General features: G+C 47.7%; 1 protein-coding gene across 12 annotated transcripts in view; it reads right to left on the bottom strand.

Annotated features, from left to right (window-relative positions):
* Positions 1–4,629: 4,629 nt before the first annotated feature.
* The window catches only part of SH3KBP1 (SH3 domain containing kinase binding protein 1), a 339,190-nt gene continuing 328,244 nt past the window's right edge, over positions 4,630–15,575 (bottom strand). For all 12 annotated transcript variants that reach the window (XM_077889066.1, XM_077889068.1, XM_077889065.1 and 9 more), the window contains 3 exons: positions 11,216–11,487; positions 8,079–8,142; positions 4,630–7,098 (listed from right to left, as the gene is read on the bottom strand). In XM_077889066.1, the coding sequence (XP_077745192.1) occupies positions 7,057–7,098; positions 8,079–8,142; positions 11,216–11,487 (378 nt within the window). In that variant the 3' untranslated portion in view covers positions 4,630–7,056. The remainder of the gene's footprint in view (positions 7,099–8,078; positions 8,143–11,215; positions 11,488–15,575) is intronic.

Here is a 15,575-nt window from a genome sequence, read left to right as displayed (position 1 = left end):
TTCTTGGGCTTTGGGTGTTGAGACTCACATACAAGTAAAGTGCCTCAGAAGGCGTTCTTCGTAACTGTTTTGTCATGAATCTTCCCTAATGCTACATTTTTGCACATAGAGTTTTTGTAAAGGTAAAACTGGGCTGCTCAAATTCATAGAATCAATTGCTTTTGGCATCAGTCACAATTACCAATTCATCTATTCAGTCAACAAATACTATCAAATGCTTACTACGGACTCAGGTATATTTTTTTAGGTACTGGGGATATAGCAGTGAAGAAAATGAAGTCACTGCCTTTGGTTGGTTTCATTCTAGGGAGGGGAGACAGAACACAGATGTGTGTGTCCACATGTGTGCGTGTGCACGTGTGTATTAAGCAGGGTATCAGTATATGGGGTCTGCGGGAGGATCGAGGCTAAAGGTGCTCTTTTGTTTAGTGGGTTAGGGACAGCCTCTCTGATTAGGTGACATCTGAGCAGTGACTAGCCAGAAAGAAGAGATTCAAGCCTGACACGCACAGAGATTTAGGCAAATACAACTTCAAGGGGAGCTGGGTGGTCAGTTACCTTTGTATACTAATGTTCATTCAACTGTGTTTATAATCAGGTGAGAGATATTCTTTAAAAAATTTTTATAATTATCTTTAGTTATCGAATAATAGCAATATTAGAAGAAAATCATTTTATAGCTCACAATTTCACCACCTTAATGAAACAAATACTTTCATTATGTTGTTTTCCTTCCCTGGGATTTCTCCATATGGCTGAATATTTTTTCTAGTTCTATTGAGAAATAACTGGCATATATCACTGTATAAGTTTAAGGCATACACCATGAGGATTTGATTTATATATACCATGAAACGATTACCATTCCGGGTTCAGCTAACATCCATCTTCTCTTTTTTTAAAAAAGATTTTATTTATTTATTCATGGGAGACACAGAGAGGCAGAGACATAGGTAGGGGGAGGAGCAGGCTCCATGCAGGTAGCCCAGTGCGGGACTCGGACCCTGGGATCATGCCCTGAGCCGAAGGCAGATGCTCAACCGCTAAGCCACCCAGGGACCCCAACATCCATCTTCTCATATAGATACAATAAAAAGAAAGAAGAATAAAAGGAAAAAATGTCTCCTTGGGATAAGAACTTTTAGGATTTGCTCTCTTAAAAACTTTCCTTGGGGCGCCTGGGTGCTCAGCTGATTAAGCATCTGCTTTTGGCTCAGGTCATGATCCCAGGATCCTGGGATCGAGCCCTGCATCGGGCTCCCTGCTCAGTGGAGAGCCTGCTTCTTTCTCCCTCTCCCTCTGCTGCTCCCCCTGCTTGTGCCATGTCAAAAAGATAAAATCTTTAAAAAAAAATTTTCTTTCCTATATATCGTACAGCAGTGTTAGCTATATATCCCCAGTACTTATTTATCTTATATTTGGAATTTTGTACCTTTTGACCACCTTTCTCCAAATCTGCTCTCTACCTCTGCTAACCGCAAATTAATGAACATGGGAGTACAGATATTTTTTGAGTTGGTGTTTTCATTACCTTTGGATATATTTCCGGAAGTGGAATTGCTGGATCATCTGGTAGTTTTGCTTTTAATCTTTTGAGGCTCTTCCAAGCTGTTTTACATAGTGCCTGTACCAATTTACAATTCCAGCAACAGTGTACAAGGGTTCCCTTTTCTCCACATTCTCACCAGCATTTCTCTCTTGTCTTTTTGATGATGACCATTCTAACAGGTGGGAGGTGATATCTCATTGTGGCTCTGGTTTGTATTTCCCTAATAACTACTGATGTTGAGCATCTTTTCATGTACCTGTTGGCCTTTTGTATATTGTCTTTGGAGAAATGTCTGTTCAGGTCTTTTGCCTATTTTCAAGTTGGGTTATTTGGTTTTTTTCTGCTACTGAGGTGAATGAATTCTTTATGTTTTTGATATTAACCCCTTATCAGATGTGTGGTTTGCAAATATTTTTTTTCCTATTCCATAGGTTGTCATTTCACTTTGTTGATGGTTTCTTTTGCTGTGCCGATACTTTTTAGTTTGATATAGTCCCACTTGTTCATTTTTTATTTTGTTGCTTGTGCAAAAATTTTTCTTGCTAAAATCTTAGGCAATTCATAGTCACATTCCACTTCTAGGAATTGTCTTAATAAGGATAAATCAGAAATGTGGGCATAGATTTATGCCCAAAGATGTTCATCACAGCTTTATAACCTAAAAAAGTTGGATTTAGGAGTGCCTGGATGGTACAGGTGGTTAAGCCTCTGACTCTTAGTTTCGGCTCAGGTCATGATCTCAAGGTCATAAGATTGAGCCCCACATCGGGCTCCGTGCTCAGCATGGAGTCTGCTTGAGATTGTCTCCCTCCCCCTCTGTCCCTCCTGCTCGTGCTTTCTCTCTCTAAAAGAATAAATAAATCTATTAAAATTTTTTTAAAATTGGACTTAACCAAAAATACCCCTCTTCCTCTGGTCTCCCCATACTCAAGGCTCCTTTGGGCACCTCTCCTCTGCAGTTCCAAAGTCCCTGGACTTCTGTGGTCATGTTCTTGTACTGTGGAAAACTTGCCTGCCTATCTGCTTATTCCTTCAATTTGAGCTCCATGAGCACAGAGGCCACGTTGCCTTCAGCACATATCCTGGTGCCCAGCACAACGTAAGGACTTGATACATGTTCAGCTTGCCCCAGCCAAGTTCTCACATCACTGAGATTGAGCTGCAGCTAAGAAAGAATCATGAAGCTTTAAGAGAATCCACTCCATTTCTCTTAAGACATCTGTTTTTCTTTTGGGGAATAACCATGGAAATGTTATTGATTTTTTCCTAGTTTTTGTTTGGCTTCAGGATGGCCTTATCACTTGCTTATTTTTAAAGTTGGTGTGTGAACCCCTCTAAAATTTTTTTTTAAGTTAATAGAAACTATAATTAAGTTTTGCATTTCCAGGGCACTTTCCCATCAAAGAACTCAAAGCTTGACAACAAATCTTAGTTTCCTGGAGAACTAGTAACATTCTATAGGGGTGAGAGGGAAGGGAAGCATTCACAATTTAAATGACAGTGCTGTGGGTGCCTGGGTGGTTCAGTTGGTTAAGTGTCTGCTTTTGGCTCAGGTCATGATCTCGGGGTCCTAGGAATGAGCCCTGCATCAGACTCCCTCCTCTGCTGGGAGTCTGCTTCTCCCTCCTCCGCTTGTGCATGCTCTCTCTCTCAAATAAATAAAATATTTTTTTTTAAAAAGAAATATTTAAAAAGTTTTTTAATTTTATTTATTCATGAGAGACACAGAGAGAGTGGTAGAGACACAGGCAGAGGGAGAAACAGGCTCCCTGTGGGGAGCCCGATGTGGGACTCGATCCCGGGACCGGGACCATGCCCTGAGCCAAAGGCAGACGCTCAACCGCTGAGCCACCCCAGTGCCCCCCCCAAAAGAAATACTTTATCACTTATTGCTCTAACAAGAAAAAAGGAATAGCCTATTTTACCGTGAACTCTGTATTCACAAACATGATGACCGCACAATGTCATTTCTAGGAAAGGCTGCCCCCACAGCCACTCCAGTTTGGGACTGATTAAAAACACATGAAATAAAACCACCTCTCTGGGTGCAGCTACTTCATGGACTCCTGTTGGCTTCAGGGGCTGCCTTCTGCTCCATGTGTTGGGAATCAAGCCTCAGTGACTAGGGATAGAACTAGGAATGACAGCAACTGCCTATCACCTTAAGAGACATGAAGCCCCCGCTCTGTCCTTACACTACCAACAAACATTTATTTCCAATCAGGAAAGAGTTCCTCTGCCTTGGCCACTGTGTTCCCTCATTACACCTAATTTGGGGAATGGCATCTTCTTCCCCAGGCTTCGGTCGTAAGCTCCAAGCCTTTGCTCTGTTGGACACTGCAATCAGCTGTGCCGAACGCCTAGCACCCACGCACGTGATGCTTTGTTACACGTCTCATTTGTATCGAACCAAAAAGAAAAGCTTTTCACCAGCCCCTCTTGGTCTAAAATATCTTGACATTAATTTGTGTGAAAATAGCTAGAGAACTAAAACCTAATCTGATACAGAACAGAGACCCTGGTGACCTCAGGTTAGGATACAAAGGGCTTTGTGGGACCTGGGGATTATTTTTAATACAGACTGTGGCAACTGTGAGCAATAAATTACACACCCTGTGGTTTTCCCATCAAGGAGCTGGTTATGAAAGGAAATAAAACTCCACCAATAGTAACCAAAGACACACATGTGATGATAGATACAGGCTGTCTTTATGGAAGAAAACAAATCAGGTACTTAAGTATGCTGTCTAGAGGGCTGTGGATGAATAAAAGTGGCCTTACACAATTATTTGAATAATGATAATTTAATGATTTTTACACTAAAAAACAATGTAGACCTAACTAGAATTTTCTGCCGAAATATGAATGTAAAATCCAACAATGTAAAAATGGAATTCACAGCCATGGATTTTAATGGGTTATTTCTGTTCACTTGGGAAAGATAAGTGGGGTGAGGGGTACTATATTCCATGTCTTCCAAAGACATTTCTAGAAGAGTAATCAAATTGTGTAAAATGGAGAAAAATGGTTTGAATTCCAAGAAATCATTCCTCTTGGACCATGACAACTTTGAACAAAAATATTTTCACAAAATTTCATTTTAATCATCTTCTTTACAAAGCACAATACTTAAGACTTTTCTAAATACAATTTTAGAAAATGAAGCAAAAAAATAATCTCCATAGATGCTGGTCGAGTCCATGCTGAATGCAAAAGAATTTTTTCAAGTGATCTTTCCAAGCTTCTCAATATTCTTGACGGGTCCATTTTGTAGAGTCAAGGTGGTGGCTGTTCGGACAGTGGCTCAGCAGTTCCATAATGTAGAATCCTCTGGCTGGTTAGCCCAAGGGGCAGTAAGGAAGCTAGTTAGGCCAACTCCTCCTTCTAGAATCACTTTGCCCTCTCCTCATACAAAGAAAGCCCGTGGCTTCTACAAGGGGAAGATGATAGCCCTCTACATTCCAGGTTGCTAGTGCCCCACGAGGGCGCTCAACCTCTCAATTTCATTATAACAATCCTACTCTGTATACACATCATATAAAACTAGAGCGTTAGGGATCTTCACGATGAGTAAATGAGAAATCCAAATGTCAAAGAATTCAATCCTCATTCTTACACTAGGCGGTGGGAAATCTCTCAAGGCTTTAAGTTTAACGTAGAAATGCTTAGAAGAGTGAAGGGGTTCAGGAATGTCTTACGCTGCCCTCGGAAACTTGGTGCTCCCGGCCCCAAGCACCCTGTGAGCAAGGCTGATGAAAAGGCGATCTGTCCAGACATGGGGATGCAGGGCGGGGGGTTTCTTTCTTTATGGTCTCCCTTCCTGTCATCATGCCCCCATCCTGGAAGACAGGGTGTCGGGCTCTGTAAGGACAGTACTCGGGGGGAAGTAGTAGCCTCAAGCAGCGAGGATGAGCGTGGAGGCAAGAGGAAGGCGGGGAAGGGAGAGAGGAAGGAAGAGACATTTGTTTGTAATACTTTGGATAACCAATAACATGTGGTGATTTCTTTTTTGCATCACTCCTTCCATGTTATCCATTCTCCTTCATTGCGGTTGTGCAAATCCATTAATATTTAGTACTTTCACTCTAAAACTCAGGAAATAGACAAAGCAGCTTTGGAGAAACACATAAAACACCTTCAGGGGTCCTGAAGGGACCACCCCCCACCCCCCAGTCCCCAAACAATCTTGCGATACAGTACACCCCCTTATTTTCAGCTAAGGATGAGGAAACAGTTACATAGTCTAAGGCTGAGCTGTTCATTTGCTACAGAGATAGAGCGGACAGGCAAACACTGGTTTCCTTGGGACGGAGAAAGCAATTCCATAAATGCAAGAAAGATCCAATGGCTACACTTCAACAACAGCGTCCCCCCATTCTCTCGGACCTGAGGAGGGGGGTTACAGGAGAACAAGGCAAATGCCATTATGTGGGTACAGTCTGAACACCAGCACACACGGGCAACCCAGGGCAGAAAATAACACAACTTCCCCCCCTTGTTTTCATTGCATTTTACGTTTATTTATTTTTGCTTTCATAATGCATATTCTGTTCACGCAAAAGGTGCAAAGGACAGGAAGCAGGGGTTTAACTTGGCTGATGAAAAATCAAGCAAGGGTGACACTTCTAGTTCCATGAACAACCTACAACTAGGAGGACTTCGACGTAATAGCTGGTACCACAGAGCACGCCCAGCTTCACAGCTGTCTCCTCCTGGGACCTTTGGCTAGGTGACAGAAGCTTCGAAGACAGTGGCCTCTAGTGGACTCTGAGAAGTCGCTTTTAAAAAAAGGTGTTTTGTTTTTTGTTTGTTTTTCCTTTGAATCATGGTAGCTGCATCACAAAAGCTCCAATCAAGAGGGTGGTAAAAAGAAGGCACAGGTCATTGCAAATACCAGGTTTTCTCTTTCTCTCTCTTGTAAATATACCATCATATATAAGCTAAAATTTATCTTAGGGTGGCGGGGTCAGCTGGCAGGGGAAGAGATGGGTCGGACCTAAAATTGCATATGTAATAGAATCCTAGGGGGGACACAAAGCGAGGCAGTTTTCTGCCTGAAGCAAAAGAATGGGACGCTCGCTCTGGACTATGTGTGATACAGACACTGGGGGACTCTGTGACAAAACACGATTAAAAAAATCATAAAATTATAAAGCTTGTAAACGAATAATCGGAAATTACATTTTATTAATGGAAAATATCATCAAAATAGTACCACTATGGACTAAACTGCCTGAGTTTTCGTTTCGCGTGAGATCTCAGTAAAAAAGCCTTTAGCACAATTCGCTCTAAGTCACAACCAGTGCTGTGCCCAGGATTATACCGGGGGAAGAGTCTCCTCTTGGATGGAATTTGTGTTGTGCTATCAAGACTTCTGTGCTAATCTTTCAAACAGGGACGTGTGGAGGCAAACCTTTAATCTTTTGGCACAAGGTTATTTTGGCTGGGGCGGAAAATTTGAGTCTTGGACTCAGGATGAATAATGTGACATTTCATTGATCAAGTATTCATTTTGATTGAAGAGTTTTCTTTATGTCATTAACTTCCATCTATAAAGGAAAAACAAGAGCCGGACAAAATCATAATGAATTCACTGCTTTGAGAGAAGCTGAAAGATAATCAACTTGGTCGAATGAAAGATGATAATCAACCTGACACTCTTCAAGGTGGAATGGGTGAAGTGACATCTGAATGACGAGCGGACAACGAGGCCAGAGTGACAGAAACCTAAAGCACAGGCACACAGACACGCGGCGCTAGGAAATGGTGGGGATGTGCCTTCTCAGGCTACCCGTAGCCAAAATTTGTCAAAAGCAGCAAGAGTTCCAGTGTCCCGGTCAGGGGGCAGAGTGGGCTGTCCCGATGGGCTGGACCACCTAGCGGTGTTGGAAGGCAGTGGTGTCTGGTCGGGCCCAAGGGGGTGTCTCTCAGTGCCCCCCAAAGTGATGGGAAGCATGGGTCCCAGGTACCACCAAGGACACCAACTGGATGAAAGCTCAAAGTCTGCCTTTGGCCTTTTGCAACTCCCACATGTTCTCTGCCATTTGGTAATGGCTGAGTTGGTTCAGGGGATGGAGGGGGACAGGGCTCTGATGCCCTGGCAGGACTGACACGGCCCTCGGGGAGAAGAGATGAAAAGCAAGTGCTGAGTGTGGACAGCTGTGGTCCTTGGAGTTCCAATGACAGAAGCCAGCTGGCAATGAAGACCCCCAGCACCATGCCCTCTGGCAGTTACTATAATGAGGCCTTTAGAAATCGGAGGGAACTTTTCAGAGAGGAGACGTTTCAGATAAATTCCAAATGAGAACCCCAACTGGGGTCACATTCACTCTTGGCTCCCTTTCCGAAGACCTCCTGGACCGCAGCAGAGGATGCGAAGTGAGCCTACACAGTTCTAAGAAAATTGCCAGGGGAAGCACATCTGAATCTGCAGAGAAGTAACCATCATCTACTTTCAAAATGAAGCCATGAGGCGGTCCCCACCCCTGACTGAGCCTCTCACGAGGCAGCAGGACCCTGAGGGACCCACCTGCAACCGAAGCCGGATTTTCTTCTCTTCATCCAACTCTGACAGTAACTGCTTAATCTCTCGTCTGAAAAGCAAATGGCCATGAAATTAAACAGAAGCCCGGACTTCGCCAATAAGGGATAAGAAGCCTCTCATCACCACAAAATCCATCTGAGCCTTTTACAACAAACATGTGGACAAAACATTATGTTCTTTCTTTGCATTGTTATTGCTTGACATTTACTGCAGACAGAGAGGCTTGCTATTATTTCTGGGCTCCCCCAATCTGTGGCCATCAAACAGAAGGTCTGAAATGACCTTGAAATCCATTGGTCCAAGCTTCTCCTAAAAGAGGATGGGGAAGGTGAGTCCAGAGAAGTGGCCTGACTTGCCCGATGGCTAGATTCTAGGTATCCAGGCTCAGATTCTGTTGCCTTCCCTCTTGCTGGCCCTTTGTTATAGGATCACTGGTCTTTAAATGTTTTTACATAATAATTCTCACTGCAGACATTTTTGTCACCCCATGTATGTTTCACTTTCACAGTTTTAAATTAATAAAAGGTTACTGCTATGCTTTCACAGATTCGCACAAAATCTCACAAATAGTAATACCTGAAATCTTGGAGTTAAAATAGCTGAACTATACAGTAATCATGTCACAGAGATGGTAGACATGAGTTAGGACATGCAAACTAATGCCCTTTATAACATTAAATAATGAAGTGGAACGAAATTAATCATCTTGCAAACTCAGGACTCTCTACTTAGGATGCTGCTACCATTGCCACTCTGATCAGAGAAATGTACTCCATTTTAGGGTAGCAGATGTTCCATTTTCCATGTACATTTTTACAAACTGGACTGGAAAATCAAAACACAAGGACTGCAGAGACAGTATAATAAATATGGCCTAAGTTATACTACATTTGCTCACTTCAGATGAGCACCGTGACGGTCCCTGCACATGGGTTAGTGTCCTGACCCTGCTGTCAACACACCGGGGTCTTGGACATTAACCGGTTGTGATTCGTTACTGTATTTACTGAAGCCCATGCTAGGCACCTCTATCTCAGCTAGGCACTACTTAGAGCTTAGGAAACAAGTAGCTGAGATCCTCAGCAGAAAGCATGACTCAGGGAAGACTATGGCAGGCAGAGCCTTGAGTCCTACAGATTGGAAGACGTAGTTGGGGAAGCCAGTGCAAAGAAAGTCACTAAGTCTTGAACTGGTGAAAAAAGGGCCTGGAGCCCACGAGGAGGAAGGAAGATGGGGGATTGCTGGGGAAGAGCTAGGGCAGGAGCAGGGAGGTGAGAAGCAGCTTGTGTGTGGAGGAGGGGAGTCAAGAGGGACTTCTGCTGAAGGCTGAGAGGGAGGGGACGCTTAGAGCTTGGGCTAGAGGTTTTAGGGACCCCGTGGTCACGGGCGTGGCAGCTGTGAGAGGCAGGCATGGGACAGGACCTCTCTGACATGTCGATTCAAGAAGACACGGGCTGGGGAAGGGCAATCGTGGGCATCTATGCCCTGGCTGCACAGTGGGGAGGAGTGCCGGGTGGAGAGGCCTCAAAGTACCAGGGCGTCTTCATTCTGAGGCAGGCACAGGCCATTGCAGCCGTTCCAGGTACCCCTCGGAGGGCCCAAAGGGCTGAAGACCTGGATCCAGGCCAGTCTGATCCAATAATGGTCCTCTGCAGAAGGCTGAGACCCAGTGCTCTGGGATATACTGGGGCCATGGGCTCACTGGGCAGGAGACACGTGCCATCCGGACATGGATGGGGCCTGTGGTTACCCAAACCTGTAACCTGCAGACCCAGAGAGGAGCTGGGGGCTTTGACGAGTGAGAGGCAGCCTGGCTGGCCCCGAGAGCCTCTCTAGCTCCATCCTGCTGATTCTACAGTTATTTGATGGGCACTGTCCAGGTAGGGGGTGAGAACAGGGGGCCTAGTTTCATACGGCCCCTCCCAGTTGGAGTGAAGCAGAACCTGAACGGAGCCATAATGTGCCAAGTGAGTTGCTCATAACCCTTGTCCTAGGGTGCTCTAGAGAAAAGGCACATTTCCAAAAAATAGCATACATTATCCTCTCCATCTTCCTGATGTACAGTGAAGGCGCTGAGCTGTCCTTTAGAGAAGAAATCAGCTTTTTTTTAACCCAACAATACTGCTCAAAGTACGTGGCCCCAAAACACACCAGGGCTCTCTAGCTCCGCGCAGGGAGGCAGGTGCCAGGGCTTCAGCTAGCTGCAGACAGGCTCCCAGGGTGTGCTGGCGGGTCTCTGGCCCATCACCCACCACTGCCCTGGGCACCTCCCCATCCAGGAGGCCAGGCGCCAGGGCTGTACTGAGCCACCAGCCACCAGGCTGTGCCCACGAACCTCCTCGTACTGTTGCGTCTACTGCACTGCTCTGCTCTCGGTGGATTCTACATCGTTTTTCAAAATCCCATTCAGGAAACACCTCTATAGACGCTTCCCCCTGCTAATTCCTCCAAGAAAGAGCTAACTGATGCCTTAACTCTGAGCCTCAGTTTACTCAGATTAAGTACTTTCCGACTTCTAACCCTTTCACTGTTTCTGTCACTGCATACGGTATCCCGGGTAATATTTACGTGTGCTGTTTATTTTTTACAGGTCTTTCTCCTCATCTAAGTGCTCCTTGAGGACCAAGGATGTGGAGAGCGTGTGCAGGCATGCATGGAGAGAGCCCCGAGTCTCATGGGGAGAACATCTTGCTGAATATAAAGTCTTGGGTTTAAAGATTCTAAATGCAAGCCAATTATTTCATCAGACAGTTAACTGAAGAAATTGCAATTTTTCTGGTGCTACAGGAAAAGGTGGCTGTTGGGCTTATTAAGAAGTGGTATACATGCATACCGTATTTTATGGGGATTTAAAGATCTTTCTTTTTAGCAGCCTGCCGAGTGCATTAGTCCTGGTAAGTGACTGCTGTGTACCCGGTGGCCAGCCCGTGCCCTCCCTGTATGCAGCAGACCTGGTTGACACAAGGAGCTGCGTGGCACGAAGCCTCTCAGGTTCAAGCCCATCCCCTACCTGCTGCCACCACCCTGGGGAAGCGGGCCACACACTTGGGCAGGTGGGGGACCCAGGCTTGCAGAATGAGGCCCTGGCCCAGTGGAGAGCAACTTGGGCCCCAGACACTCACTTCTGCTGGTCCTTCATGGTCTCAATGATGCTCCTCAGCTCGCGGACCTGCGTCCTTAGCTCCTCCACGGCCGCCTGGCTGCTGGCCGCAGGCTCCATCTTTGGTTTTCCTTCCGAGCCAAACAGAGACGGGGAGTTGGCTCTGTGTCCTGCTGTTCCCAAAGAGGATGACAGGGGGGAGGATGTTGCCGAGGACAGAGGGGCTGGCCCGCCACCACCACCTGCAGCCATGGTCCCTGGCTTGGGTGGCAGGGATGCTTTGTTGTCGGACACCTGTGATGAGGGAAGGCAGGGAGGATTCAGGCCAGGGATTCATGTTCAAGGAAGTCCTCCATCTACATCCTTGTACTCACCTCTCGATACACACTTGTCACTCATCCCTTCACCCATGAGCCCCCAGAGGCCTACCTGGCACAGGCCTCCTCGCTTCAAGTGCCTCCTCCTGTGTGTTTTAAATGTGACCACCCACCTGGACAGGTAGTCCCTAGCTGGTTGAATGTACAAGTCTGGAGGCCCACCTGCTTGCTAGGCTCTGCAAACTCTGAAGTGAGCAAAGCATTTTCCTAGCTCCCAAGAGCTCAGAACACAGGAAGGTGAGGACAGACTAGCCGACACACTGCAGCCGTGGGGGTTCTGCACACAGGGCGGGAAGCACAGAGAGCCACAGAAGTACACAAAAGGGACCGACTGTCCCCGAGGGAAGGCGGCAGGGTGCTGCTGACAGTCCCATCCTGGAGGAGGATGAGGAGGCGGCCAGAAAAGCAAGGGTGACCAGAAAGAAAGGTTCTAGGAGGAGGGAATGGGCTCGGCAAAGGCATGAGACACATGGCAAGCGGGCACTCGGCAGCAAGGACAGCACAGGGTGGGGGGCTCAGGCTGGGGAGGCAGAGCAGGCTTGTGGGATGGGGTGAAAGCATCCTGCACAAAGCTAATGACGACTCTGGCTGCAGCAGGGCCTGGAGGCTGACAGGATTGCTGGGAGGTTCTCCTACAATGAAAGCTAGGAATGGTGGGGCTTTGACAGATGGTGGCCAAGGGAACAGAGCAGGGATAGCTCTGAGAGATGTGGCGAAGGCAGGCTCTTCCAACGAGAGATGGGGTGCCTGGCCTCAGGGAGCAGACACCCCGCAGATGTGGCTCCAGACAGGCTGCAGGGCCACGGGTGGGGACGGAGGGAGCAGGCGTGGAGGTTGTACCTTTCACGGCAGGAGGAACAGCCCCAAGGCCCGGAGGACAGTTTGATACACTGAGTTTCGGGAGCCCGAGGGAGAGCCAAGGGGGATGTGTCCAGGGGGCAGAGCCAAGGAATAAAATGTAAGCTGGGCCAGAGAAATCCCTCGAGGAAGTGGCACCGTGGGGGTGAATAACCCCGAAGCTGGGGAGAAGAGGCCCGTGGCGGGACCTGGGGGCTCCCTGAATTGACGGGGTGGGAAGAGAAGTGAGAGCCATTGGGGACCGCGACAGCACCGCGCGAGGAGATGAAGCAAGACCAGAAGACCTGAGGGGTTTCCAGAAGGAAAAGAAGGGTTGGATAAGTGGGTCAAGGGTGCTGAGAGGAAAACAGGGGCTGGGGGCCATTTGATGCAGCACAGGAGACCGAGGCCTGCTCACGGCGGGTCAGCACCTGGACAGGAGGGGAAGCGTGCGGCCTGCACGTTGAGGACTCTCTTTTCAGAAACCCTGGCTGAAGATGGAAGATGGGAGCAAGAGAGCGTTCACGGAGAAGCCTCGGGAGGAGGCGCAATCATGCAAGGGTTCTGTGTGCTTTCAAAGATGGGAGACGCCGAGCTGGATGATATCCTTGGGGAAAGACCAGCAGCAGGCCAGGCTGGAGGCGGAGGAGGCCTGATGGAGGAGCGGCCCGGCCGAGGCCGGGAGGGCACAGGGAGCGGGAAGGAAGAGGGGAGCAGGGCCACCCCGGGGCAGGGGAGATCCCGAGACCTAGGGCAGGTGGGGAGGAGGGCAAGCAGCAGATAGGATGCTGGGAGCTGAGGGGCTGAGCGACGGGGAAGTTGAGGCTGCTGGTGGAGCCCGGCACACAGCTGGGACTCCTCCAGCAGCAGGTGCCCAGGGCAAGAGCCAAGAAGGGGCCTGGCTGGCACGGGGAGGAGGAGAGTGCGGATTCCGGCTGTGCTAGAGGGAGAGACTGGGCACAGTGAGCCAGAAGCAGATGGGCCATCGTTCCCAGCCTCTCTGCCCGCCTTTTCTCTGCCAAGTTACCATTGAGGAAAAGCGCTTTCTGCTGCCAGGCACGGCGATCTGCTGTCCTGTGCTTACTGCTGTAGGAGTTGTAGTAAGAGGGAAGAGGGAGTGACATTTATGGAGCTCCGGTCGCATGCCGGCCGTCGGCTAGATGCCAAGGATCAGCCGGCGTACGCTTCTGACAAAGCAGGAAACTGAGGCTTAGGCACGTGGTCAGCAAATTCCCCAAGTCTCACTGCTAATAACGGGCAGGCCTGGGCTTCAATCCTCTGCCCTGCCGGCTGGACCCTCGAGCCCCATACCACGACTGGCTGCCTGAGCGTGACCAGTCATGCTTTCCTGTCATCATATTCTTGGCTTCTTTTATTTTCTCGGCTTCCTGCCTGTTCCTGGGCTCATACTTCTCCCCACTTCCCAGCTTGCATCCTCCCATGCCTCTTCCAACCGACCAACGTCCTCCTCACAGACTGACTTCCAGACAACTCTTCAACCAACGCTTCCTTCAGCACTTCCCAAGCAACTCTCTCAGCCCACTGCAGCTGACAAGAACCTTCGCGAGCCCTCGCAGAGCATCAGCCACCATACACCCTGACCGGATTAGTTCAGGTGGAATTTATAGAAGCAATAGACAACACGACATGACAACTTCCAGGAAAGGAAATAAGACTACTGGGACGGAATTGTGAGAATCTGAAACCCGAAGAGCCACGGCCCACCAGCAGGTGTCACCCCAGAGACACCCCGGGGAAGGCAGAGAGCATGCAGCGGTAGGCATACCTATGCTCATCAGAAACCGAGGCTAAGCCCAATTTCTGTAAATGGAATCCTTTCATAAAGGAAGAATGCTTCAGTTTTGTGAATAACTACCATTGATGTGTTTTAGAGGATCACAGTTTTGCTTACTTTAGCCCGGGTTTTTAAGAAAATCTAGACATATGTGTAAATTCTTAAATCTGCGAGAAGGAAAATCCCACACACCCTGTGATTTCTTTGTGTTAATTCCCGGTTCAAGTGTCTTAAAAAAATGACTGCAATTTTCTGCTGTTAGGCAGAAAGCAGTTGCTAATGTGTATGGAAAATAATTCCAATTGACTGGGTTCCCTTAGCATGAGAACACTAGTCCTGTTCATTCAGAGGGTGAACAGGATTAGTACAGGGTGTCCTTCAAGAGCCACACACAGTTGCTACCCACTGTCTTCTTTGTTTCTCACAAGCCAGCGATTTAAAATAGCTATACCATTTCCTGGGCATGCAATGAAACAGAAATGCTTTTAGACTCTAAATTTATTGTAATAAATGAACCCAAATCAGCTTTTCTTTAAGGGACCCCCCACTAGTTATTCAAAGTCGTGTGCTGCCTCAACATAATCTGTGACACCATCACTTTTGAACACAAAAGCCTAGACGTGTGGGTAGGGTGCACAGCATTTGATGTATGTGGTGCATTCCTTCTTCAAGCTGCTCTGGTGACGGTGGTGACAGTGACGTTGGTGTGTGAGAGTATACGTTTATGTGTGGCCGATGGTATGAAGAAGAGATCAAACCACAAGAGAAAACTTGGAAAATCAACAACGAAACCTCTATCTCAGAGAGACTGTCCAATTTTAGGGACTTTGAAACACGCTTCAGGGATTTGGGGACTAAAGCAATAACTGTTACTGAAGGGTGACAAAACCTTGCATTCTCTGTTGCACTGGACTGTCTGTGCCCCCCCACCCTGCCCCAAGTTCAGACATGGAAATCCTGCCCCGCTGTGGTGATGGTATTAGGAGGTGGGGCCTTTGGGAGGCGATCGGGTCATAAGGGTGCAACCCGCGTGAACAGAATTAGTGCCCTTAGAAAAGAGACCTCAGAGAGCTCCCTCACCCTCTCTCCACCACATGAGGCTATAATGAGAAGTCAGTGGTCTGCAACCCTGACGAGGGCCCTCACTGGAACCTGACCGTGCTGACACTCTGATCTCAGACTTCCAGCCTCCAGAAACGTGAGAAAGAAATTTCTGTTGTCTCTAAGCCACCCCATCTAGGGCTCTCTTTTATAGCAGCCTGACTACAACATCTGTTGATCCTTGTTTGGTTTGTAACTCCTCGTCAGAGCGTACGCATAAAGGCAGGGAGGGGTCCGTGCTGTCAGGACCCCCTTGCCGTGGCTGGTCACTC

Source organism: Canis aureus, chromosome X, assembly GCF_053574225.1.
Source record: "Canis aureus isolate CA01 chromosome X, VMU_Caureus_v.1.0, whole genome shotgun sequence".
NCBI lineage: Eukaryota > Metazoa > Chordata > Mammalia > Carnivora > Canidae > Canis > Canis aureus.
Note: the sequence above shows the minus strand (reverse complement) of the source record. Positions and strands in the feature narration are given on the sequence as shown.